Source organism: Cetorhinus maximus, chromosome 15 (assembly GCF_964194155.1).
Source record: "Cetorhinus maximus chromosome 15, sCetMax3.hap1.1, whole genome shotgun sequence".
Classification (NCBI taxonomy): Eukaryota; Metazoa; Chordata; class Chondrichthyes; order Lamniformes; family Cetorhinidae; genus Cetorhinus; species Cetorhinus maximus.
In genome coordinates, this window is record NC_135893.1 from 24,071,930 (window position 1) to 24,099,858 (window position 27,929).

The 27,929-nt window shown below is 43.4% G+C and overlaps 1 protein-coding gene across 1 annotated transcript in view; it reads right to left on the reverse strand.

Annotated features, from left to right (window-relative positions):
- Window positions 1–27,929, reverse strand: part of ccdc30 (coiled-coil domain containing 30) — a 135,483-nt gene that overhangs the window by 24,681 nt on the left and 82,873 nt on the right. The window contains exons 16-22 of the mRNA XM_078559211.1: window positions 25,219–25,356; window positions 19,957–20,111; window positions 18,465–18,819; window positions 14,248–14,376; window positions 11,472–11,642; window positions 9,546–9,755; window positions 274–431 (exon numbers count right to left, since the gene is read on the reverse strand). Of these exons, the coding sequence (XP_078415337.1) occupies window positions 274–431; window positions 9,546–9,755; window positions 11,472–11,642; window positions 14,248–14,376; window positions 18,465–18,819; window positions 19,957–20,111; window positions 25,219–25,356 (1,316 nt within the window). The remainder of the gene's footprint in view (window positions 1–273; window positions 432–9,545; window positions 9,756–11,471; window positions 11,643–14,247; window positions 14,377–18,464; window positions 18,820–19,956; window positions 20,112–25,218; window positions 25,357–27,929) is intronic.

The window sequence follows — 27,929 nt, forward strand, 5'->3', positions numbered from 1 at the left end:
ACTCAACCACTGAGTGGGGACTGGGGAAGAGACAGGATAGAAGTAAAATGCAACTTTAGCAGAAGGCATTTTAGATTGGCGTGGCAGCTCAACTGCTCAGCTATACTGCTGTGGGATGAGGTGATTCAGTTAATAATTCAGAGTATGGTAAGAATGACTGTTAGGTTAACATCGGTACTTTATCTTTCATAATAATGTTGGCTTCATTTTCTTTACACAACACCTCACTCTCTTTCTTATAACATCATGGGTTCCTGTCCCTTCAGAGTTTACCTCTGAAGATGTTCTTCCTGTAGCTGATTCTTGAGCTTGGCTGCTGTGTCCCTGCCTTCCTTTAGTTCTGTTTCCAACGCTTCCCTCTCCCTAGCTCGTGCCTCTGACAGTCGTAGCTGATGCTGAATGCTGCACAAATGCTGCTGTAGCTCTGTAGTCTTCAGGCCCAGGTCACATTGTGAACATCCAGGGGAAAAAAGGGAGGGGAAAAAGAGACAGAAACATTTTGGATGACTTGGAAACAGCACTTCTCAAATAATCTACTAATCAAAAAATAAATGAACAGCTCAGATAAGCAAATTTGGAAAAAGGACTTGGATTACAGATTATTTTTAAGAAAAGGAATAAACTGCTTCATTTACTAGCCAAAGTTTTATACAAAAGATGTACAGTGTAGCTCCAGAATCCAGTTATTGCATAAGATTACAATACAGCAAACTCTTTTTAAGATGGCACCGGCTAAGCTGTGCCTCCACATTAGTTTCAATTTTGAATTTGATCATGTTTTTTCTTAATTCGTCAGACTGAGAAACATAGAAAAAACAAATTGAGTGCATTCTCAACTGAAACTCCACTTGGCTACATATTACCACTGAGGTAGTAAACTACATGAATTAAAACCTCCTTTAACTACAATTAGTTTTAATTGATGACTTTTGCTTAACTGTTAAAGGAAGCTTGCTGAATTACCTGAATCTATTGCAGATGGGAAGAAGGAAGGAAAAGAAGGGAGAAGAAAGGTAAAGAAAGATATTTCTACTGAACCACATCACATTTCTCAAAAATATCTCAAAGCATTTCCCACACAATTAATTACTTGAAGTGCAATGATTGTTGCTTCATAGGCAAATGTGGTACAGCAAGAATCCAGAATGCAAGGGGAATGAGCAGTTATCAATTTTTAACGCTATTGGTTGAGGAAGGAATGTTCATCAGGACACTGGGATAATGTGGCGCACTTTTTTGAATAATGCCATGAGAGCCTAATGTCCACCTGGAACATCAAAGCAGCTGGATGGGACCTCTGTTTAATATCTTATCAGAAGAATAACACCTTCATCAATGCTGTACTCCCTCAGTACCACACTGGAATATCAGCCTAGATAAATTGGTTAGCTTCACAAAATGAAAATATATTATTTGGAAATCAAGGCAAAAAGGTATACTGGCCAACATTTAGGGCCGGATTTTCGTGGAGTCAGGGAGAATTCATGGAGGATTGAAAATGGCAGGCGGAACCCGGATCTCAAAGTCCTGCCCCATTCTTAGCGTTTCAGGTATTCGCAAAAGTGTGAAAATGGGCACAAATATGGCATTTACGAATCAGCTGGGCCATTTAAGAAGCTAGGCGAGAACAGGAAGTCATAACTTTCACTGTCTAAAGGTGCAAAAATCACTGTGCATATTCCACGGCTTGCTACTGGAGACATGGACAGCTCTGAAGGCCTGAGGTAAAGAATTCTAAGCTGTGAGAGGTATCAGGTTTAAAGCTGAATTTGCTTCTGAGATAGAGGCTGATGTGTGACCTCAGGGAATGTGGGGTGGGGTGGCTGGAAAGAGCAAGGTCACATCTGTGGGCTCCTCTTCATCATTCCTTGGCATGTCAACCAAGACGGTGACGTTTCAGACTGCCAATGTCACTGGGTATGCAGGGTATTGTCAATGAAGGAAGGAAGATTGAAGAAATGGGCACAGGACCCTCACATGCGGCATTGTAGAGGAAAGGTGAAGGCAGCAGCGTGCGGCTAGAACCATGGTAACGAGGCATGAGGTGGCAGAGCCCCCAGTCAGAACAGCAAGAAGGAGGAAGGTGAGATATTAAAAACAAAAATAAAAATACTTGGAAAAACTCAGCAGGTCTGATATTACCCTGAGTGAAGGATATCCTGGAACAGGTATAGCTTCCTCAAAATGACCAAAAACCAATGTAGGCAGAGGCTTAGAATGTCTTGGGAAATGGTCAGAGAAATCTGTGCCATGTTGGATGCAGACCTCCCACCTTGAACAACAGTGCCCAAGCCCTGCCAATTGCAGTGAAAGTTACCGTGACCCTCAAATTTTATGCAGCCTGATCCTTCCAGAGCTCTGCTGCAGACCTTTGTGGCATCTCGCAATCAGACACTCACAGGAGCTTAACATCAGTGATTGCTGAGGTAGGAGAGTATTTGAATTTTCCAACAGATGTGGAGCCTCAGAGCCAAAGGGGATTGTGTCAATAGCTGGCTTTCCACAAGTACAAGGTGTGATAGGTTGCACACACATCGCCACCAAAGCACCATCACAGGAGGCAAAAAGATATATGGATAGAAGGTATTATCATTCAATCATGTGCAGTGTGTGTGTGACCACCATGAGGTTTTCCTCCACCTCTGTGCACCTTTTCCTGAAAGCTGCCAATACTCGTTTACCCTGAGGGAGTCAAACCTGTTGCAAATTTTCAAACCAGTACCCCAGCTCTGTTGCTGACTACTGGAAAAAAGGGTTACCCATTAAGGAAGGGGCTGCTTCCTCCACTGCGCCAAGCGGAGAAAGTGCCAGAACAGCGTTAAAACAGCAGCCGACTTCAAACCAGGGCAAGCATCGAGCAGGCCATTGGCTTTTAAAAATGTTTTTTCAATGCCTTGGCCGCTCAAAGGAGCCCTGCAGTAGTCTTCTGCAAGGGTATCAAACGTAATGGTGACCCGCTGCAAGCTGCAGAGTAGGGGTGCGCATATGCAAGATCCAAAGCCCGGTGAAGTAGACAGCTCATTGGAGGAAGAAGTGGAGGAGGAGGTGGAGCCATATGCCTCAGATGAGGATTTAACTGAGGAGGATGAACAAAAGGAAGAGGAGGAGGAGCAAAAGGAAGAGGAGAGGAGCAAAAGGAAGAGGGGCACAATGAGGGAAATGATGAGAGGCGTGCTTGGGTACCTATGGCCGGTCAGCACATGACGCCATAGAGAACAGGGAGGACCTAATACAGAGGTACTTCTCCTAAGAAACACTGAGGATTCAGATGCACCCTTGGAAATAAATGGCTGTCCAGCTGTCACCTTTGATACCATTGCTGCCTCACATCTTCCAGGAGATGCCCATTCCACCACAAGAGAGAAAATCTGCAAATTTCCTTGAGATTCTTTGGCAGCCCAATGGCTAAAATCTTCACCTTCATAAGTCAGCATTCAGCCGTCTTGAGGGACTGACCATGAGATGCCCTGTGACAGAGGGCCTGCAAGTGTTTCTTGGAGGCTGTCACACAGATAGTGAAGAAGTCACCTAGTCACTAGCCGAGGCCTGACCACTATCTAAAGAGTGCTCCTGTGCATTATCAGTTGAGACTGAAAAGGTGCAGATATCATGGATACACCAAGCAAAATGCTGCAACTTGAGACTGGACAGCGTAAAGTAAACTTGTCACGTACAAGTGCCAGGCAATGGCTATTCTCCAACATGAGAGAATCTAACTATCGCCCCTTGACATTCAATAGCATTACCATTGCTATCAACATCCTGGGGGGTTACCATTGACCAGAAACTGAACTGGACTAGCCATATAAATAGAATGGGTGTAAGAGCAGGTCAGAGGCTGGGAATTCTGCAGCAAAAAGCTCACCTCCTGACTCCCCAAAGCCTGTCCACTATTTACAAGGCTCAAGTCAAGAGTGTGATGAAATACTCTCCACTTGCCTGGATGAGTTCAGCTCCGACAACACTCCAGAAGCTCAACACCATTCAGGGTAAAGCAGCCTGCTTGATTGGCATCCAATCAGAAACATTAAACATTCTCTCCCTCCAATACAGCAATGTGGCAACACTGTGTTCCATCCTCAAGATTCATGGCAGCAACTCAACTAGGCTCATTCAGCACCACCTTCCAAACATGCAATGTCTACCACCTAAAAGGACAAGGGCAGCATGGGAACACCACTCCCTGCAAGGTCCCTCCAAGCCACACACCATCCTAACTTGGAAATATATCCCCATTCCTTCAACGTCGCTGGCCCAAAATCCTGGAACTCACTTCCTAAGAGCATTGCGATTGTACCTTCAACACATGGATGGCAATGGTCCAAAATGGAATCTCACCACCACTTTCTCAAGGGCATTTAGGGATGGGCAATAAATGCTGACCTGTCCATTGGAGTTCACATCCCATAGTTGACTGCTATCAGCAGTGGACATCTCACAGAGCACCCAACCTAGCTATAATGGTATCCTATGTGGTGCCCCACCCTGTGTTGCCTCAGAGGAGCTGGAGGAAATATGTCTGTTAAGGCATTGAGGAGCTTTGTGGCCGGCCTCTTCATGCTCCCCGTTGGGGACCTACCTGAGACTGCGGGATCTGCAATTCTGCAGGGGCAGCTGTGGTCACTGGAGCTTGTACCACAGATGAGGGCTCTGGCAGAGAGGCCTGGGAAGCCGTGGAAGATGAGTGTGCAGAACTGCTCGCAGCAGACTAGCAGACTCATTTTGCTCTATAACCTCCTCAACCCTGGGTTGGCTTTCTGGAGGGTTGGATGGTGTAGGCTGCTGGGATGCAGCAGTCATCCATTCCAGTATCCATTGTGCCACCAGCAAGAAGGTCCTGTTATGGGTGCACAGATCCTCATGTATTCCATGGAGGACAGTGCTCATACTCTAAACGGATTGCTCCAGACTATTGGATGAGCCTTGATTCCTTTGCAGGAATTCATACTGCTCTTGCATCCACTGGGAGTGTGGCTGCATGAGATTGGTCAGTCTCTAATGGTTGGAGCTCATGCGATTGAGACCCCAAGACAAGGTTGAGCTCATTACTGCGATGGACTCCTCCACTTGCAGTGCATGCGCTCACATTGCCTCAGCGAACTCCAACAGATGTCCGCACATCTGGTGCTGCTGCTGATTCAAGTACTGTGCCCCATAAGGTGACTCCTGAGGCCCAACCTCTATGCCAGCTGCAGCATCATCGTCACTGCCCTTTCTCCTCCGAGGGGAGCTGTGCACTGATGTGTCTGACTCTGACACCTTCCCCTGCACTCTGGTGTGGTGACCTTCACCATGTGCAACTGACTCTAAGCACAAGCTACTTCCCTCCGCAGTGTTAGTATCTGTGTTGGTGAACTGTTGACTGGTCAGATGGGACAGGGCTTCCTCAGGCATCTCTTTATCCTCCTCCTGATGCCCGAGAGAGGTTCTGGCTCTATGGGCTGGGCGTGCGGTGATGGGATCTGTGTGAGACACAACAGGAGTTAATTAGTGTAATCCTTGCTCAGTGACAGCACACATGCAGTTGCAGGTCATTATCAAAAGCCATATGAGCAGAAGCCTTGGCGTGGAGCCCTTCCTTTATGCTCTATCATGTGCAAGTGTCCATTATGCCTAATCCACCTCCCCCGTGCTGAACAACCATCACCACCACCAGTGCAGCCATGATTCAAGGTGCCGTTAACACCGTCTTTGGAACCTGCTACGGGTGATTTGTCATCTCCTACACTGGCCTGGGAAGGCACACATGCTATCTGTATGGCCATCTCCTCCACTGGACAAATCACCCTGAAGTTTGCATGCCTCACCCCATGTAGGGGCCTTCGCCTTAGCATTTAGAGCTCTTTTCTTCTGCAGGTGAACAATAAAGACAAATTTAGGGACAATGAATCCATGTATGACCATCATCTATGTGGCTAGGTATCAAAGTGGCCATTCAGGTGTCACCCTATTTACACTTGAACGCACAAGAGTGTCATTTCCATTCTGTCATTCTTGTTGCTGGTGACATATGCGGCAATTGTGTCCCATCTGATGTCTCAGTCATCTGATACCCAAACCAGAGGCAAATGTGTGCTTCAGTCAAACATCTCACCTGAGTGCAGCAGGTCGTGGGACTGCATGCAACACTGAATCCACGTTCGGCCATAGTCTCCTGATGTGCTCACTGCTGCAGCAATTGTCTGCCAAGCTCTCTTTGTGACTGCCAGAGTGTTTCTTCAACCTGCTGGATACAGGGCCTTTGATCTCCTGCACCAGGATCTCCATGTCTTGGTCACAGAACCTGGGTGCATTTAATCCATGAGACTCAGGCTGCTCCCCTGGGACATTCTGCCACAACAATGAATAAAGCACATGGATGAATCATGATTCTCTCTTTATGCTGCGCTACTCAATGCCCATGGGCAACCACCTGCTGGAACCTTCTTCTCGAGTAGTGCATAGACTTATGTTGTTGGAGGGCGGGAGGGGGGTGGGGGGAGGGATCTGTTGGTAGGTTGTGTGTACTGTGCTTGTGTGTGAGCACCCCAGAATGTCATGGCATGGTCTGCAGCCTAGAGGACCCTGCTGGAATGCTCCCTTGAAGTCACACATGCTGGTGAGGACAATGTGCTGACGTCACGGTTATGGGCGAGGCACTTCTGTATACCCACATTTGAAAATGTGAGAGGCGGCATGGCCTGTGGCTGGACATGAAGGATCTGCATGTGGGATCCTGATACCAGCCCCTTAGGTGCCATGTTCATTTAACTTACTGTTCAGTGTCATGACCTGCTGTAGTTGCAAAGATGCTGACATCTACAGGGCTGGGTGTGGTGGATCTTTGCAAACAGCGAGTACCAGCTGTGTAAGCACTCCTTCCACATTTGCAAAAAGGAGACTTCAGCATCTAAAGTTTCCTATGGAAGAGGCTGAATGTGCCATCTCTTACAGCAAAAACACCGTTGGCCAACATTGAAAAGTTATACTCACATGACAACACCATAAAGTTCTCCTCCCATGCAGCCTTATGACACCTTCACAACTTCCTTCCTATCACAGTGAGTGACTTCCAGGGTGGCCCTCTATGTAGGACCTGAGTCGTGAAAAGCCTGCCTCCTAATTCAGGCCCACCTCTGCCTCTGACATGTTTCCTGGGTCGGCTGGCCCGACTTCAGTCTGCACCTGCCTCCTGGCATTGAGGATTGTGCCTCTCGGGTCCTTTTTCCTGGGATGGGCACGCAAAGCTGGGAATTTTCCCCGACTCCTGCTACCCGCCTCGAGGATGAAAATTCAGGCCTTACTATCTGTAAACAGCTTTGAGCTTTATCCTGTGAGAAATGCAATTATGAAAGGCAGAAACACACTCCACCACTTCAAATCAAGCAGATTCCAATTATAGTTCAAATCACTGCCCTTCTGTCAGATTTTGCTTCTGGTTTACCATCTACGGAAATGATTGGCATTACTAATAATCAATTAAAGTAGATAGTGTTAATAGGGAACATTTCTGTAAGTTCAGTTGTGGACTGTCTTTTCAAAGAAAATGTATCTATCATTCATTCGGAACAGGTGAAAGTGTGCCAGGTTACATTATATTATTTGCAGTTTTTAAAGAACCTCGACTCCCACCCCACCCCCAATCAAATCATCTATTCACTCTCCAGAAGGCTGCAAATTATACAGAGTTAAAATTTTACTGATATTGCCAGTTCTCTCCTATTTTGATCAATGTGTGAACGTGGACGGTGGATTTTTAGCAGGCAATTCCAATGGGGTAGCAGGCAGATTGTTAGGAAATAGAGATATTTTAAGTAAGTTATATTGGTATTTGTAGGCGTTAGGAGTGAGTTTTAGCTTTAAAGTTTAAGTTTGATTTGTATTTCAGTATTTGTGTGTTAAGAAAGGTCAAATTGAGTTTTAGTTTCACTCTAAAAAGGTGCCTGCATTTCTAATGAGGTATTTTTACAACTGTTGCAGCTAGGTTAAGCAAAGAGTAGAAGAATTGGGCTGTTGCCTAGCAACAGGGGGCCAGAGAGGCAGGTCCCTCCCACAGACACACACAAAGAGGAGAAATGGCAGGTTTAATTTGGAAGCTGTGGAGTTCAGCTAGTTTTTGAAAGTTGCTGCCAGAAGAGACTGGAGCAAAGGGAACAGATAGCCAATCCCAAGCTCATGGAAAAAACCCAAATCCAGGGGAGTGGAAAAGGGGAAAGTCCAAAGAAGACCTTCTAGTCAAAGAAAGGACAGGAACTTGGAAAAGGTCCTGTTAAGTGCAGTTAAGATTGAGGGGTAGAGAGAAAGGCTCCAAGCTTCAGAATTAAAGAGACAAAAGCTGCAGAAAGCAGACTTAAAGCGAGAACAGCTTGCAAGAGGCAAGAAGGTCCAACTGAAGGTCCGTAACTCTTTGCTCTGGGCATCTGAAGCAGTGGTACTGTTGACTGCTGAGGTGATGAGAGAGAGTGTGTGGAAGACAGCTTGAATGCATGTGGTAACCCAGGGAAGAGGAACATTGGAAGGAGAGTTCGAAACCCTGGAGGTGAACCCTTGCAGAAGGCATCTGAGAGAAAGCATCAGTTTGTGAGAAGATTCCAAGGCGAGTTCTTGGAGAGTGGAGATTGGAAACCCTCATGTGAAAGAGTTCAGTGAGACTGGTTAGCTCAAGTATGTGACAAGCATCTGGCGGGAGTGGAGGAGAGATCCATAGCATCTGGTTGAGGTGGCATCTGTCACTTGGTTTCAGAGTGTGGTGTGTCAGACCACAGGTGCCTATTGGTTTACATGGACTGTGTACTTACTGTGGACATGAGAGTATAAGACAGCTTTTGTAACGTGTGTCATCCTTACAAATCTGTATATATCTGTAAAGGTATAGTTGTGGGCGAAGGAGTATTGTAATATAGTTCATCTTTTCTTGTTTAATAAATATTTTATTCTTTTGTTAAAAGTTCATCAGCTGACTCCTGTGACTCTGTTCAGTAGCTATTCTCCACATATCTATACAAACAAATAAAAGTTAGGATCTATCAAGCTGGGCTCCACCCTGGGATCAGGCTTGGCCAGGGGTAATCTCAGCTGGGATTATAACAAGATTGACACAATAATGCCTTGATCGGTATCAAATACACACACACGGGTGCACACGCACACACGTGTGCACAAATGTACACACACATACGTACACATATAGATTGTGTGTGAGGTTATTGCAACATCCTGTGGTAATCTGGAATCAATGGCTAGCCATAATCACCTTGGTGCTCTCCATTGTCTCTCTGATTTTTTCCCCCTAATTTCTGCTCAATGCACACATTGCCCCAATAATCACCATCTCCCACACCCCACACTATCCCACCCTAATCCTTTGGATGCTTTACTATGTTGAATGCACCAACTGCAAAGTGTTGCTAATTCAGTTTTAATAGGCTATGAATTTTTGCAGAGCCCAAGGGAGTGAACAAAAGAAACAACCTTCTTTTCACATGGTCATGGTGAAGGATCAAACTTCAACAGGAAAAAAACGAAAAAACAAAGCCCTCAACTGTAAATGCTGCACCATCTCTTACCTTTTTCTCTGCACATATAGTTCTGTTTTTCTCTCCAATGAGTTCATCTTGTACGCTCTTTAACTGTTTGCTGATGTGGAAGGTCTTGCCAGATTCTAATTCCAGTTCTTTCAGCCTTTGCTGCTTAATGTCACATTCTGATTTCAATATTAAGTTATGTTTATCCAGTTCAGATAGCCTACACTGTGCTGTTTTGAACTCCAAGTTGACCTATGAATATAGAATTTTAGAAATTTAAGCAAACAATTTTGGTCCCTTTCATCTTGTGCTGCTTAATTCTACATCAGAGCTACTTTTTTCACATCCTTTAAAATTTTTCCTTCAAGTTATTATTTAACTCGCTCTTAAATGTTTTAATTCAATCAACTTCAACAAATGGTAATCTATTCCATTTTTTCATTACTTTTGTCTGAAAAAATTTCTAATTTTCCCCTTTTATGTTTCTAGTACATAACTTTTCAAGCTTTTCTGTAATTTTGAACATTTCTATTAGCTCTCCCTTTAACCTTCTCTCCCTGAGTAATTTCAGCCTTGGTGTCTCAGCAGAAGTACATCTGCTCATTCCTGGTATAATCCTCTTATCTGGACAACCCATAAGACCAAGAGTTCCCAGAGGATAAAAGCATTACTTACATTAAGCATGAAGGTAAGACAATACATGCAGATAAATGCATGATAGGTAAGTGTTGGAGGCTGCCTCTGTACAACTCAAAGATCAGAGCATTGGTGCAAAGGCTAAGGCCCAGAATATAGAGCTCTGGAGTCTATAAACACCAATTTGTTCTTGGCTGCAAGGTGGGCTGGAAAAACTGACCATCATTTTGCTTCATTACGGAGCAATGGCCTCACACACTATCATTTCTGGCAAAAGCTAAACTCAGCTTCTGAAGGGAGTCAGTGAAGAATTTCTCCAGTTGCATTCTACATGCATTTGTGAAGAATTCCAGTTTGGTATTTTGGAACAAATTTACAATCTTTCAAACAAATGAAATCTTCACAAACACATTGTCCCTACACATAGCGGCCAGAGGAAGTCTTACCCCAAGTCCCTTTACTAGGAACTACTGGCAGCTGGAGACACATGCAACCAGGAACTGCAAATAAGCAAGAAAAAGAAAAATCGAAACTTTCATTTGTACTTAAGTGAGCACCATCATGACAGAACGTTCCAGAATGAGTTACAAAAAATTGTACGAGTTTATCAGAGAAATAGACTCTTTTGTGGAGTCACTGACTTTCCAGGTATTGTGATAGAAAAACATCAGTGACAATGTAAGACTATCTGATGTTAGAGTAGGAATACTGAGCACCTTTCAAACATCCTGGGCTGAGTGGCCTCCTTCCGTGCTATAAATATTTCTATATTTCTAAATTAGTTTGTTACTTTAGCAGAAGCATTAGCCAGATTAATTTGAACAGGAATAATACACAGTACGGAGGTCTTGTGGTGCAGTGGTGGGGTACCTCTGGGCCAGAAGTTCTGGGTTCAAGTCCCTATTCTGGACTTGATGGCCATGGAAGGCGCGTTCATAATGTGGCCAAACAGGTCGAATATCAGCCTGTAATTCCTTCCAATACACTTGATGGCAGGCACTAAGTGTGGGAGAGTTTTCTAGTCAGCCATATTGAAGAAGGCAATGGCAAACCACTGCAGTGCTTTGTCAAGCATAATGATGGGCCAATCCAATGGAAGTCCATGGTCATCAATGCCCTCTTAGGACATGATACCTGAAGGAGGAGGAGGATTACAGTGTACAATTTTTGGATTATAGTCATTGATGGTTACAGGCCAGCTTCAAATGTATATATCAATTCGGCTCACTAAAATGTAAGAAATTAATTCAATCTTTCACTTGATTTAATTGAGTTATCCTTAAAACATCAGACTTTTGGTCGTGGATTTTTTCACCATTTTCACATGCTCACCCTGTTATTTTCCTGATCAAGCAAAGAATTTTGTCTTTGCAGCTCTATCAGTTGCTCTCTCTTGTACTTCAGTTCCTTTTCAGCAGTGCTGCACAAGTTATGTAGCCTCTGCAAATCCTGCCGCAGCTGCCGGGACTCCTCAGTATGCTGCATCAGCAATGCTTCCTGCGACTGAGATAAAAAAAAGGAGTCAGTGTCATTCTTATAAAAAGGCAACTGGGATTTCTACATTTCCCTTAGCACCTTCCCACGCAAGCACAGGAGATCCAACACCTGTCCTTTGACCTCCATCCTTCTCACTGTCCAAAGCCCGAAACACACCTTCCAGGTGAAACAGTTATTTACTTGCGCTTCTTTGAATTTAATGTGGTGTATTCACTGCTCATAATGAGGTATCCCCTACACTGTGGAGACCAAATGCAGATTGGGCAACCACTTTTGTGGAACACCTCTGTTCAGTCCGCAAGCATGACGCTGAACTTTAGCTCCACTCCCACTCTGGTCTTTCTGTCCTTGGTCTCCAACACTGTTCCAATGAAGCTCAACATAAGATCAGCGAACAGCAACTTATCTTTCGATTCATCTTACAATCTTCTGGATTCAATATTGAGTTCAACAATTTCAGATCATAACCTCTGGCCCCAGTTTGTTGTGGCAGCTAATTCTGCTTTCCCACTTATACCTCATCAGGAAACAACTTTTGTTCCTTTACTTGTCCCATACCATCTCTTTTTGTCTTCAGGATCATCTCTTCAGTCATTTTATCACTTCTGCCTTCTGCCCTATCATATGCCAGTGGACTAAACGAGGAGGGTGGGACTTCCACCCCTCAGTGGGAAGATGTCCCACCCTGGAGAGCTGCTGGCCAATTTGATTGGCCTGAAACTCTAGCAGTGCCAGAACTAAGTAGTGGGTGCTGCTGGGTCTGCAACTGGACCCTGGGACGAAGACACCGATGGTGTCCAGACTCAGGTAAGTCCTGGGTTTTGGACAGAGAGGGGTTGGGGGAGCCTAGGGAGGGGTACAAGGGGGGTTGGGGGTGGCAGGTTTTTGCTAACCAAGTGGGGAGGAACAAAAGGGGTTAACATCTTGGGGGGGGGGGGGGGGGTTCCCCTGATGTGCACAGGGCATCTCCAGAATTATGTGCTTACCCTCCTTCCTTCCTGCCTTTTCCACAAGTTGTTTTACAAATGGCCATCTCACTCCTGCTCGCCTGCCTATGCCAACCATATGGCAAAGGCATTGTATTAATTGGCTTGGTAACAAACTCAATATTCAGTTAACTATTTATTGAAAAATGGCGGGCAGGCTGCTGATTTTGGAGTCCGCTCATTTACTGTTTTATGGGCACCGGGCCAGGGGTGGGCGAGAAAAGGTGAATTAGTCTTGTAGGTGATGGCACAGAATTTCCAGCAGAAGCAGTGTAGATGGGGCCCGGTGTTCCACCTGGGCAGAGCTCCTTGTCTCTGAGGCTGCTTGTCAGATGATAAAAAACATACTGAGCTCTTGAGCTCAGCAAGGCAACATTACTTGTTCAACAAGCCAGAGGCCTATGTCACGTGACCCCAACCTCTGCGCCTGGTCTCCAAAAAAGGATATGTATCCATCGTTTGGAATGCGGTTGGGTTTCTAAAATTGCTAAATGTCTCAACCATTACGATTTGAAAGAGAAGTTGTGGGGCCTTTTGTCTTAGCAGGCCATCAGTCTCTTTCTGGCCAGCCTGGGTTATTAAATGCAGATTGCCTTTGTATAGCTCCCTTTGAAGTTGGGCTGTGCAGTCCACAGGTGGTCGTTAGTGGCTCCTCAGAGATAACAAGGTGAGAGTTTCCCTGAAACTGCAACATGGCTTCTTTTGTTCAGGGGTCACAAGCAAACATAGGTTCAACCATTTTAAGGATCTTGTTCAGTTTTAAAATTTACGAAATATCAATGAGGATATTTATATATATTTTATAAAAATATACAGGATGAGGCCTTAGTCCTTCACACAGAAAATGCTGGAAACACACAACAATGGTAGGCAGCACCTATGAAAAAATGTAAATTAATGATTTAATCCGTAGAGTGGAAATATGAGTCTCCACATCTGTCAGATATCTGGCCAATCCTTTCTGGCCTGGAGCTTGCATGGCCCAGATTTTTTGATATTCAGGTCCCTTTTTGCCACTAAACCTATATGAAAACAGTGTAAGAAATCAAGCATAGAGATGGCAGAGTTTTGTTTACAATACTCACACCTGCTGGAAACAGGATTGCGAATGTAATCTACAATAGTCTCATCAAAAAAGTAATTTCAAATACCCAAGATCAACAGCTGATGAATCTGCATCCTTGGAAATTGAGTTCATTACATATCATGAGTTGCCATCAAGTGGTAAGCACTGAGTAATGCAGCAGGACTAATATAAATGTCAGACAGAAAGCACTAATTACTGCTACTAGACAGTTCCACGGGCACCTCACTATTCCTTATGTGTAAGTTTAGATAATAAATTTTGCAAGATATTTGATAGTAGAAACTATCGCACTTTCTAATGAAGATGAGAGCAATTATGAACAGAACCCAGAGCAGAAACCTTACTTGATTCTCCCATTTCTACTGTGACTGCAGTTCAACCAGAGCACCCTAACTGCTGCACTGTTTGAGATCAGCTATATTACAGCTTAGGCTTTTCTGGCTTAGTACTAAATTCAATCAGTGCATTTAACCACTAGTAGGCATCAAAAGCAGCTAACAGTAGCAATCTTGAAAATTTTCTCCTGTGCCATAAATACCTTAGCCCTGTTGTTCGTCTCTTCCAGCTGCAATTCTAGGGCTTGTTTCTGCTGTAAAGAATTCTTCTGTTCTAATTCTAGAGAAGTCTGCAACTGATTCATTTCCAGCTTCAGAGCCTGCAGCTGCACCTAAAAGAGAACAGTCAGTCAAGGAGCCACAGTCACATTTATTGTTGTAAGCAGCATAGACAGTCAGATAGTAATCTCAGAATAGGGTCTGAAAGTTCGGTTGATACAAGTGGTGTAGTGTGGGAATGCTGCATTAGCAGATGTACAATGGGCAGCATTTACGTGCCCCCACCGGGTGTGTTTTCAGCAGGAGGGGCATGTAAAATAGGGTGGGTGTCCACCCACCACCTTCCAACCCAGCCGAGGTACAGCGGGTGGGCGGATACTGAAATCAGCAGCCCGCCCGACATATTTAAATAAATAATCAAGGGTCAATTAGGCTTGTTACCAAGCCAATTGACCCTGTTAATACACTACCCACGCCAACCTAAACCCACCACTGCCCCATCCCCCACAATCCCTCACCCCTAACCAAAGACCCTGGACTGATGGAGCTGCTGGCCAATCCGATTGACTGGCAGCTCCCGAGGGCAGGTCTTTCTCCCCGGTGAGGGGTGGAAGTCCCACATTGGTCCTGTTTAGCCTAACTGTAATGCTTTAAGGCTGCGGAATAGGTTGACATAGAGCCGGTCAGCTCCATGCTGAATTTGCTTCCAGGGTTTGGGGTGGGGGGAGAGGGTGGGAGAGCCATCCACATCACCACCCCTGCACCCCCCACCATCCCCCTGTAAAACTCAGCCCATGTTTTAGACGAAATGGAGCATTCTTCCCTCTGGGTCAGGACATTGAGAGATTTGAGTCTCGACTCAAGTTCCATTCCAACACTGAAAAATGTATTGTATAATTATAAGACTGCATTCATATAACTACCTAATCATATCATCAAAACATCTGAAAACATCACACAAAGAAACACTTTGGAGTAATAGTTGTTATGCAGACCTCAATTTTGAACATAGCAAGAACCCACAAATGAGAAAATTATCAGATTTTGGTTGTATTGGGTCAGGCATCTGCAATCTGGAGGCGCATGTGACTCTCATCTGCGGTTCCTGGCTGTTTCCAGTTGGATCGCATTAACATGAAAAAGTCTTATAAAAATGAAGTCAAGAAAACCAAGAGCTATGTTTTTATTGTGGGGAAAACAGGCTAATCATTATGCTGCACTTGACAGTTTCAAATAATTATTTTAACAAAATATATAATTGTGGTATAAATAAACCTGGCTAAGTGGTATAGCCACATCATGGGGGCTATAGATAGTGCCTTTGATTCTAGGAACAGGTTTTATGGTTGGTGATCATTCTTGTTTCGAATATAGCTGAGGTGATAAATTCTTTTGAATGTGCTATCAGAAGCCTTTTTTATCATGAGAATCAATAACTATCCATACATCTTAAGTTAAAGTTTGTTTTAAAGATGACTTTACTGACAACATTATAGTAAAATAAAAGTCAAAGAGCATGATATTTAAGAGTTTCATTTTTTTCTATTGATATATAAATTCAATATATGCATTTTCTTTATTATATATGCGAATCATGCATTCTGCCAGAGATACTTGGCAATTTATGAAGTGTTTGGTTTGGAAATGCAGTATTTTCATCTAGTGATTCCCAATAAGTTTTGTTTTGGGCATTTTTTTTAAAGAAAACTCTTCAGGTGAAAAAAAGTTGCTGACCCCTATAATGGGTAAAGGAGGTTGGAGTTGGGGTGAGGGAGAGGGAAAAGACTATTCGCTAGGATATGATACAGGCTCCATCCTCTTCTTTGGATGGTGCTGTGAGACCTTTACTGTGGTTTTAACTCAGTTTACCTGCTCTCAAGTGTTGTCTCATCTTAATTCAAAGCTGCAGCACTCTCTAGAGTATAATCTTAAATCCAGGTACGAGCCTTAGACCACAACAAACCGACATGGAAAACATCTTTGGAATATATTCTCAGTGCTCATATACTTTAAATGGTCCAAATTCAAGACAGTGAGGGAAGAGTTTAACCCAATCAACTTGAACAGGTAATACTCTAGAAAGCCTGAGTTGAGTGAAAATTAAATATTTCTAAGGGAAAACCATGGACCATGCAGGTTAAGCACATAGCAATGATCAGCAAAAATGGATCAAAAAAATGACGACCCTAAACTGGTTAATAAGACAATACAAAATATATTTAACAAAGTCAACTTAAAAAAATTTGTGGGGAGAAAACTGAAGGAAAGGAATAGAAAAATGCACAAACCATCGCAATTTGTGAAAAGGCACTCAGAGAAACAAAGAGGGAAGTAAAAATGGGCACAGATAAAGCAACCAGTCAAAACAGTAAGGAACTCCTCCAGTATTATAGAACCACAAGCTTGGAACATGAGGATCTTTAAGGATGCAAGTCAGATTGAAACTGAGAATGAACAATACAAGCATACCAAACCCTTACTTCCTAGAAGTATTTGCTAGAGAAGAAATGAGTAGAATGCAGTGTGGCTGTTGGAAAATCCCATGAGTATATTATATCTATGTAGAAAGTTTTTATTAAAATTTCGCATGGAAGATTGCTAAACAAGCAATGTAAATCCTAGGTAAAACATGAGAGATGAATAAAGAATTGACTGAAAAATAGCAACCAGCAAGCACAAGTTTGGTGGCGATGTTAGGTTGGGCTGACATAGGGCCGTTTTTAACTCACTCAAAACCAAGTCACTTACACAAGAGTTAAATTCAGGCCCATAGATTCAGAAATTCCATGGTCAAATTTTCAGATTACAATCAAATCGGAGTCTTTTTAATTCATTCATGGGCATCATTGGTAAGGCCAGCATTTATTGCCCATCCCTAATTGTCCTCGAGAAGGTGGTAATGACCTTCTTGAATCACTGCAGTCCATGCGGTGAAGTCATTCCTACAGTGCTCTTATGGAGGGAGTTCCAGGATTTTGACCGAGCAACAGTGACAGGAACAGTGTTATATTTCCAAGTCAGGATGGTATGTGACTTGGAGGAAACTTGCAGGATGTGGTCTTCTCATGCTCCTGCGTCCTTTGTTCTTCTAGGTGGTAGACATTGCGAGTTTAGAAAGTGATGTCAAAGAAGCTTTGGCGAGTTGCCACTGTATGTTCTGTAGGTGCTACCAACTGCAGCCACAGTATGCTGATGATGAAGTGAATGTTTAAGGTAGTGGATGGGGTGCCAAACAAGCGGGTTGCTTTGTCTTGGGTGGTGTCAAGTTTCTTAATTGATTTTGGAGCTGCATTCATCCAGGAAGGTAGAGAGTATTCCATCACACTCTTGACTTGTGCTTTGTAGATGGTGGAAAAGCTTTGAAGAGGTGAGTTACTCACTGTAGAATACCCAGCCTGTAATCTGCTCTCATAGACACAGTATTTATGTAATGGCTCCAGTTGGGTTTCTGGACAATGGGGAGCCCCCAGGATGTTGATGGTGTGGGATTTGATGACGGCAATGCCACTGAATATCAAGGGGAGGTGGATAGGCTCGCTATTCTTGGAGATGGTTACTGCCTGGCTCTTTGTGGTAGCGGTGTGTTTGGATCATTCGACATGGAAAAAAAAACTATGTGTCTGTGTGTGTGTAGCTACAAGCCCATTATTGGTGGGGACTGGAAAGCTGGGTCAAAAGATCGGTGTTTTAATAATGGCACATCACCTCATGATTCTCCCCAATGAAATCTTGTGTGAAGTTTGAATTTCAGAAGAGGTGAGTACCTTTCTCAACTGAAATATAGTAATTTGTATTTATGTAAATGAAATTTGCAAGTTGGACCTCGGAGTGACATAAAGCTGGGGGAAATTATTTAAATATTGACTTTAATGCTTCTCTTACACAGAGGTCTTTGTTTGAACACTGGTCATGGCACTCAACTTTTTCCAGAAAAGCCAGTTGTATACCCATAAAAGTTCAATTTGGAGTTGAGACTTGGGATCTCATGGCTCTTGTGTGCATCTCTGATATGAAATTAGAGTCCTGGAATATGCTTCAAGGTCCGTTGACTTTACTTGCACCTTGCAAGGACTGCCCTCCAACCCACAAAAAAAACTTTAGTCATATTAGGGGATGGTCCAAGATCATGGCCTGAATGTCTGGGATATCCTCATGACCTTTGTCTACATTGGCATAACAGAAGATTTATAGTGCAGCCTACCTGATTAATGGTGTCTTCCACTTGTTCTTTGGAATGAATTAGGTCATTCAGCTGTTTCTGTATGTTGCACACTTCTTGGTTCAGGTGCTGGTTTTCCTGTTGGCTACATGCCAGTTGCTGCCGTAAGGTACTGTTTTCCTGTGTGGCCAGTTTGTTCTCCTGCTGGCTGGAGACGAGCTGCTGCCGTATGTTGCAAATCTCCTGGTTCACAGTCTGGCTGCCCTGCTGGTTGCTGCACAACTGCTGCCTTAAAATAAAATTGTCCTGGTTCAGCTGCTGGTTTTCCTTTAGCGTCGTAGTGAGCTTCTGCTGCATACATTCTAGCGTTTTGCTGGGACAGTCAGTCACCTGGTTACTGAGGATCAGAATGATATGGAGAAGCAGTTAGTATAACATTCTCTGCTACCTACCTTCATTTTTGTTCTTTCTTCTCCTTCCCCCTTTGTACTTACTTAAAACCTGCTACATGTATAGCATTTTCCAGTTCTGATGACCTGAAGCATTAACTATTTCTCTCTCCACCACTGATGTCTGACCTTCTGAGTATATCCAGCATTTTCTGTTTATATTTCAGATTTACAGAATCCATAGTATTTTCCCTTTGTATTAGTATAATGTTCATCTGACTTTGGCACTTATGCCACAGGAGAGATGTGCTGTATTTTGGTTTAGCTCCTCTAGCTTTCTCCCATTTGTGTGCTCTCTTCCTAGCCGCAAAAATGATTAGGTACAGGAATGCTGACTGAATTTTAGGGCAGGATTTTCCTTCTGGGGTTGGGCAATTGACATTGGGGCCTTTTCCTGGTTCCAGCCGCAACCCTGCCTTATGCGGGTGGGAGGGGTTGGGGAAGTAGTCAAAGCCTGTGATTTTTGCGGAGGCGGGCTACTAATTGGCTGGAGAGCAGGTTGGTCGGTCAATTAGCGGCCACGAGAATGGAAGCGGGACTGAAGTGCAGGCTCCATTTAAACACATCGTGGCAGCATTACTGTGGCTGCTGTTTGTAGAAAAAATTGCTAACACCAGAGAAAGTTGAGTAATTTACCTACAAGCAGGGATAAGATCTAAACACTTCCAATTCAGGCAGGAGGATAAGGGGTGGCATTTTGATAAAGGAACTGCATTCAAAGGGTAAAGATCACACAGTTAAAGAAAGACTTGCATATTTACAGAAGATAGGTGTGAACAGGGTTATTTCGTATACTGCTGAAGATTGCTCCACAGTGCAGCCTTGCTAACTGATTTAGTCCATATTAGAGTAACAGCATGTTTCTGCTGTGTCACTAATTGGCTAAGAACTACAGGAGAATGTTTGATCACGGCCAACTAATTACACATTTTCTTCGTGAGACACTGTTAGAAGTTTAGCTCAATTTTTACTTTTTAAAAGAAAGAATTTCACAAAACTACAAAGGATCTTTTGTTCTGGACAGGCTGGAATGAATGTCATTTTCTTTTTGTGATTATGTACTCAACTGAGTTTACAGTACATACTATACACAGCTTTGCTCTTCCTGGAGTTTGCAAATGGTGTTCGTCAATTCTGCTATCTGGCATTGGTATCTCTCTGCTATTTCTTTCCAACTGTTGTTTGGTATCCCTTGACAATTCTTGGGTAACTCTCCGTAATCCTCCAGCACCTTGTTGAGCTAATAAATAAACCAAGAGGTAAGATTAACACTTACTGATCCTGAATTATAATATTTTACAGAGGAAAGAAAAGAGTAAATGCAAAATCTCTTGAATTTGACTGCTGTGTAATGGCTCATTCACAGCTTTGCATTCACCCAACAGTGAAAGTAACATAGCAACAATTCTTGCACTGCCGAGACCTTTTGCTGGGAACACTAATCAACTGATGATTTATTTCCACACTTGATTAAAACAACAGGGGAGATATTGATTCTAATGCATGACTAAGCACAAATTATTCAATTTACAACATAGTTTAGAATACTGTAGCTTGAATATGACTTGGAGCAAATCTTAAGATTGAGAACAGTGGTTAGTGCACTGTTATGCATGGACTCACAATGTGTAGGAGCAAGTGAGTGATCAACATGTGACCGGATTTTGCGAGAGGAATTAAAAGTGAAACGTCGGCATTCGTTGTCATGACCCCTTTGAAACTTCAGGATATTGGGCATGCACAGATTAGCATGGAAATTCTGAAATTGCAGTCTGTCACTCAGGTTTCCAGCCCCGGCTGCAAGGTGGCTCCTCCGTCATTGAAATCAGTGAGAATTTCAACTTTCCTGACCCTACATTGTCATCTGAAACGCCTCAAAATGTTGCACCTTGTTCAAGAAGGGGTAACTGGAATTTTAACAGCAATGAGATAATAAATAACAGAATTAGCCCTGAAAAAAAAAATTTTGTAATCGTGGAACGCTGTTAAGTGTGTAATTAGTTGAATTTTTAAGCTAATTTCTTAAAATAATTTTTTAAATGTTTATTCAGCTGGTTATTTAGCTTCTATCTTCACCCAAGTTATATGTTCCAATCTTTAATTTGGTCCATGTAAACATTTTTAAAACACATTTTATTTTAGTGCTTTTAGTTTCCTGTTTGGAGGTCAGTGAAAATCCTTTAATGTGACTGACTGCTTGGACAGCCTGATGACATTGTTGCAGCTCTGCTCTGTGAAGCCCAGTAAAGGATGTTGCTATCAGTTGTAGTATCACGCATGGTATTAGAGCTGAAATTCTCATCCGTGAGATCACTAGATTTGTCAGCAAGACTTACTTTGCGATCAGTAACAAGCAAGCTTGCTTTGCTACTGATCGCAAAAGCTGGTGCATGGAATTAACTTCTGGATAGGATAATGAAGACAAAAACTCTGAAGCCTTTTAAGAAACAGTTGGATGTTATGATGTCAGAGCTTTAGGTTCTTTCTAAATCAATATGGACATGGATCAAGTGGCTTTCCATACCTATTCCCGACCTGCATTCTTGAAAGCAGAGAGGATGGCGTTATTGCTCAAACCTTGTACACATAGAAGCTTGCATAAATCCCAGTAAGAGCAGTTCTCAGGTGGCAGGTGCCATCCTTGAACCTTTCAGTACTATGCAGTGATTTTTAGAATACCTGTACCAGGCTGAGTTTGGTGATGTGGTATTAGCTTCTTTCTGAGTCATTGTGAACGGGCAGCTTGGGATTTTTTCAACCCACTTACACTGCGAAGATTGAGGAATGCCCGGCAACTGTGTAGGACTCTCCTGCCCAGTCACAGCCCTCACAGCCTCTGGCGACCAGAGGACGCCCGCCAAGGTCATCAAGGCCAACAGGGCATCTTAATCAGCAGTCTGCCTCCAATGCAGCTGCCAGGGAAGGGGGGAGAACCAAGACATAGCACTCATAAACAGTTTAAGAAATCACTGTAAACACAGAAGGGCGATCACAGGTGAAAAATCTTTCTTTGTGACTTGTGTACTGTGTTCTGTTGTTCCACATCACTTTATTAAAATCTCACCTTTTATCACATGTCCTTCCTTTGATATGAGTGCCATTAAGATATGAGGCCTGCAACTCAAAGCAAAAAAAGTGATTGAGCATGATAGCTTTTTCCCGGAGGAGGGGCAAGAGAAACAGAGTGTCAGGAGGGCTTCATGGGCTCCAAGTGATAACGTTGCTGCAGCTTTTGAATGATTTGGACTGTTGACTTTAGAAGCCTACTGGAAGCTCCTTTGAATCAAAGCTTCCCTGGCTCCCAAAAGCTGCTGCTTTGCTGGGCCCTCAGCATGACCCTGTGGCTGAGCAGGTTCTTCCTCGGAGTCTGTGCTGCAATTGTCCTCAAATGTTTGTGGCTGCACATCCCAGTCTTCCTCCTCCATCTGATCTCCCCAAAAGAGAGCCAGATATTGCTGGGCACAGCACTCAACCACAATGAGTGACACGCGCTCTGGAGGATATTGAAGACATCCTCCAGGCCGGTCCAGGCAACCTTATCTTCAGGAGGCCTATCGCCCTCTCAATTATGGCTCTCGTGGAGGCATGGCTTCTGTTGTACCTTTCTTCAGCGGGCGTAGTTGGATGTCTTATTGGTGTCAACAGCCACCTTTTCCAAGAATATCCTTTATCCCCCACGAGCCAGCCATTTAAGCATGCAGGGGGGATGAAAAGCCTTGGAACCTGGGAGTGCCTGAGAATATAAGAGTCATGGCAATTCCCTTTATTCCTTGCACAACCTGGAGGATCTGCTGCTGGTGATCATACATTAGCTGGATGTTGAGTGAATGGAAGTCTTTACTATTCACAAAGTCTCCTGGCTCTTCAGCAGGTGCCTTGATCGTAACATACACCCTGTATCTTTGGGAAGCTTGCAATTGCTGCATATGCTCTTGCATGCTCTGACTGGCTATCCTCATTTGTTCTGAAGTGTGCGTCTGCGACAAGCTTTTCACAGCTGTGTTCTGTGGATTGTGATCCACTGCAGAGATCTCATACAGGATCCTGGAGGGAATCTGAGGCATAAAAATTTAGGCTGACAGTCACTTTCAGTGCTACAGGCATTGGGTGCTCACCAACACAGTTGGATGTGATCTCAGGCCCGATCATCTCACAGATGGAAGTTACTGTCTCAGTTCAGAGGCGGATCCTTCTTTTGCACTGTACCTTGGTCATGTCAAGATAGCTGGATCTAACTCTGTACATTCTTCCAGCAGGGAAATGGCACCTCTGCTGACCCCTTGCAAGCCTTGCTGGCCTTCAAACTCTTCAGGATGTGCTGCTTGGTCTTGTGGGCAGACACACTGATGATGTCTCCAGGCAGCTGACAACATCTCCCTTCTTGCACCCTCCTCCTCATCTGAGGAAGAGCCTCCACCTGACATGATAATCCCCATTTTTCACCTTCTAGATTGCTGAGGTGCTGACTTAATGATGCCGTGGCCAGTCTGCAAATGCCTCTTTAAGGATAGAAGCCTCCTTACTTACAGAAGATATGAGCAATGCGGCTCACAAAGTAAACAAGAGAGTCCAGGCTTACGCAAGAAATGTATCCTTCTACCTCCATACTCTTTGCTTCATCCTCAGCTTTGTATACTGCCCCAGATTGAGAAAGTACAAATTATGCATTCCCCACCTGCCTGTTCATCCTGTTTTCTGACCGTAAAAACACATGGGCCTCTCAAAATTGCTTTGCACTGCCTACTTAATTCCCTCAATTGGCCCTTTGATTGATGTCAGGTGGGCTGCCAACATTTGGGCATGCCCACCCAGCGAAATATCATGACGTAGCATGATCACACACTATTTCATGGGACATTGGGAGTGCTGTGCGCCCACACTGGCGCCGTGAAATTCAGGCCATATTGTCTCCCCTATTAGTGCTATCATTGCAGTTGCTCCTCAGTTAAATATATGGATATATTTTCCTCCAGTTGCTAATGGCAGGGGGAGGAGGAACCAGGTTTCCTTGTTTTATTCTAGCTCTGATCTTTTTGTTCACATTTCTGACCCAGATGTAAATATACCCAATGCTCAGATGTTCATACACTGTTGGCATAGTGGGGTGAAAACTATATTACAGTTCTATAAAGCTCTGATTAGACCCAATCTGGAGTTTTGCATTCAGTTCTGAGCATCACATCTTATGAAGCACATAATGACCTTGGAGGGGACATTCTGCAGTTTCACCAGAATGATTTAGGAGCAAAAAGGGTTAAATTATGTGGACGGGTTACATAGACTAGGTTAAGAGGTGTTTAAAACAATCAAAGGAGTCCTAGGTAAGAACATAAGAAATAGGAGCAGGAGTAGGCCTTTTGGCCCATCGAGCCTGTTCCGCCATTCAGTAAGCTCAGGACCAATCTGATTGTGGTCTTAAATCCAATTTCCTGCCTGTTTCCCATAAACTTTGAATCCCTTGCGAAGGGGAGAAATTATTTCCTCTGGTGGGGGGAGTCCAGAGTAAGGATGTTAAAATTAGAGCTAGGCTGTTAACGATGATGTCAGAAAACACTTCTTCACACACGGGGTTGGAAATCGAGATCACTCCCGCAAGAAACTGTTCAGGCAGGTGGTCAATTAAAAATATCCAAAATGAGATCAGATTCTGGCTAATGGGAGCGATACAAAGAAAATCAAAGGGTGACATAACAGATAGTAAGAGCTATAAAAAGGGAGTATGACAAGAAGCTTGCATGGCATATCAAAACCAACATATCTATCATTTCCTCTTCACTTATTATCATCATCACCAGTTTTGAGGGAGCGACATTGTTCTTAACCACCCTCCTTTTCCTAATATAACCAAATCATTATTAATTCTAAATTGGTCTGCCCCTTGCTGGGTCCAGGAAATATTATTGCAGAAAACTGCTCTGGACACACACATGAAATGCACTAGCTTTCTGAGATGTGCTTCTCTACCTATCCCAATCTATTTGGAAGTTAAAATCCCCCATTAAAACCACCCTGCCTTTACTACATGCTTGCCTAGTTACTGCATTGGTAGATTCTGCCACTTCACAGCTGCCACCAGAAAGCCTATATACGATTCCCATTATGGTCTTAAATCTTTTTCTATTTCTTAATTTTACCCATAAAGATTTCCCTGCTGGGAATGTAAACTTGCAAAATGCAATTCACAGTTTGCTGTACTGAGTGTTCGGGAGTGAACTTCGCATATTCGTTTAAGATTATTTCTGAACTGTATCTGGTGAGTGGTATAGATATTCAGGTACACTGCTGTAACTGCCTACTGCACTGATATTAGGTATTGTATTAGCTGCTGCTCTGTAATATAGCCTTACCTTCTGTTCCAGAGCATTATTCTCCAATTGCATCCTTTCAAGAGCATTATTTAATGCTTGATTCTGCTCTGTAGATGCACGATAATCCTTCAGTTCCAAATTCAGATAGTGCACTTGAGTTCTGAATGCCTCCAGCTCCTGTGAACAACATTAAACACCACATTAATACAGTGCCTTTTCTATACTTTATCCCCATCAGTCTTGTCCTCTGTCATCTCCTGAAGGGATCTGACCCCTACTGGGGTACAATTCCATTTGCAAATCCAGATAATAAGGGTTGACAGGATATTTGACTGCAAGGAATCTCAAACCCATGGCTAATGCTGCCCTTGCCCAACAGTTACATGGGTGCACATTCCAATGGAAATCATTAGCCTGCAGGAGTCTGGCTGATTTCCTCCCACTCAATCCGAAGGGGACAGTGACCATTGGAAAACTCAACTTGTCACTTTGGGTGACGTCAGCTAACTCAGGCCTTTTTGGCCAATATGATTCAGTCATATTAATATAGTTTATTTAAAAACACCATAAATTTTACACACACCAACATTTCCTGCAAAAATTGACTTTCGTCAATTTGCTTTTCTTCAAGTAGAACAATGTTGAGATAAATAAGACAAATGTTACAAACTGTGTCATGAAATTCTGTTACTTTCTTTCCTAGGAAACAGAATTGTACAAAAGGAGGAAAATGCTTGTGAAAGATTAAATTAACTGAAATTTGAGCCCTTGGTCTCCCGAAGTTAGGAAAAAATGTCTTAGACATGTTATGCCAATGTTATTAGTTTGAGGTTATTGTTTTAACGTCTGGCCCCATTGGTTTCAAGCTCCTAGTCTTTGCATTCAAATATCTCCATAATCTCATACCGCTCCACTTCATTGATCTCCTGTGGTCCTTTCTCTGCTCAAATCCTTTGCTACTCAACACTGGTCCACTCCTCTTTTTCCTTCCTCCTCACTCCAACATTGGCAGTTGTTCTTCCAGTCTCTAGGCCCCTGCCCTCTAGAACTCCCTCCCTTCAACCTCTTTCGACCCCGTTACCTAATGTTCTATCCCTCCGAGTGTTCCTTTTTAGTCTTCATGCACTGTAACAAATAGGGCTGTGTTTCTGTATAAATGCATATTGTAAAATTTTGAAATAAGTATATATTGTTGAGATTCTCAGCGAGTCTTCCAGCCTATTGGTCTTCAAAGAAAAATCTGGACATGCTATTAGTTGTGGGATTGTTCAAATCACTACTATCTATTTTAACAATATGAGGGTACCTAAGTGGAATGGGAAGCATGAAAACATTGACAAAATGGAGCTTTAAAGGAAATTAGATGTATGTCTTTTATATGATTTTTATTTCTTAAATTTTTGTCATAGTGCCTTCTCATGCTGCCAGAGCATATCACTTCTGCCCTTTAATAATTTACTGAACCCCACCGCGCACTTTGCAGATCATTCTATGTATTTGCGTGTATGCGGTTTTTTGTCCATTCCTTATTAAATGCTGCTCACCTGCATTATCTTTCAGTGCCGAGGGAGGGTTTATATCTTAAATGTCAACTGACTCATGTTTCCCTAACAGATGCTGCCTGATCCGCCAGATGACTCCAGCATTTCCTGTTTCTGTTTATAATTCGATTGAACTTATCTCAAATCAGTTTTACTATCTAAGCAGCCACAAAACCTCCAGTGACAAAGCAGCTTTAGAATAGTAAAACATCCCAAGGCACTTGCTGCATCAGGGGATGGAATTTAATATTGGCAATGGGAATCTCTCCCATCGGCTGGTGAACCAGCTAGAGCCCTGCGTTGCTTCCGTTGGAGGAGGCCCGCCAGAAATATGTCCCCATCAGGCAATTAACTGGCCAACGGTGGGCCTTCCCTGGGATTTAGAACCCCAGCATTGGAAATCCAGCTCCCAGAGAACTACCAGTGAAGGCGGGATGAAGGTCTTGAAGGGAGCAAGGGGGTCAGGAGAAAGAGCAGGGGATGGCTCTCAGCAGGTTCCCCCCACCCCCTCCCACCCGCCGCTGCTTGAATATCAACAGTGGCAGGATGAAGCCCCTAAGTGGCCCGGTTAAATGCCCCCTCCATCTGCAAACTTTCTGCAGGGTGGGGGCATTAAATTCTGCCCAGTACATCTGTAATGTATTACAGCAGATTGTACTGTAGAATCGAAACCAAAATTTAAAAATATTCCACTCTCTCTTTAAAATTGCCTTTATCAATATTTACATGTTTTTTAATCTGCTTCACATCAGCAAAAAAAATGGGCTCAGCAACAGACCTTCCTATCCTGCTGGTGAAACTCCCAACCACAATGTCTATTAAGAACATAAGAAACAGGAGCTGGAAAAGGCCATTCAGCCCCTCGAGCCTGCTCAGCCAGTCAATAATGATCACGGCTGATCATCGCCTTAACTCAGTTTTCCTGTCTGCCCCCCATTACCCTTGCCTCCTTTGTCAATCAAAAATTTGTTTAACTCAGCCTTGAATACATTCAATGACCCAGCTTCCACTGTTCTTGAGGGAGAGAATTCTATACACTAATAACCCTCTTAAAGAAGAAATTCCTCCTCATCTCTGTCTTAAATGGGAGACCCTTTATTTTCAAACTGTGCCCCCTAGTTCTAGATTCCACCAGAAGGGGAAACATCCTCTCAGCATCTACCCTTTGAGCCCCTCAGAATTTTAAATGTTTCATTAAGATAGCCTCTC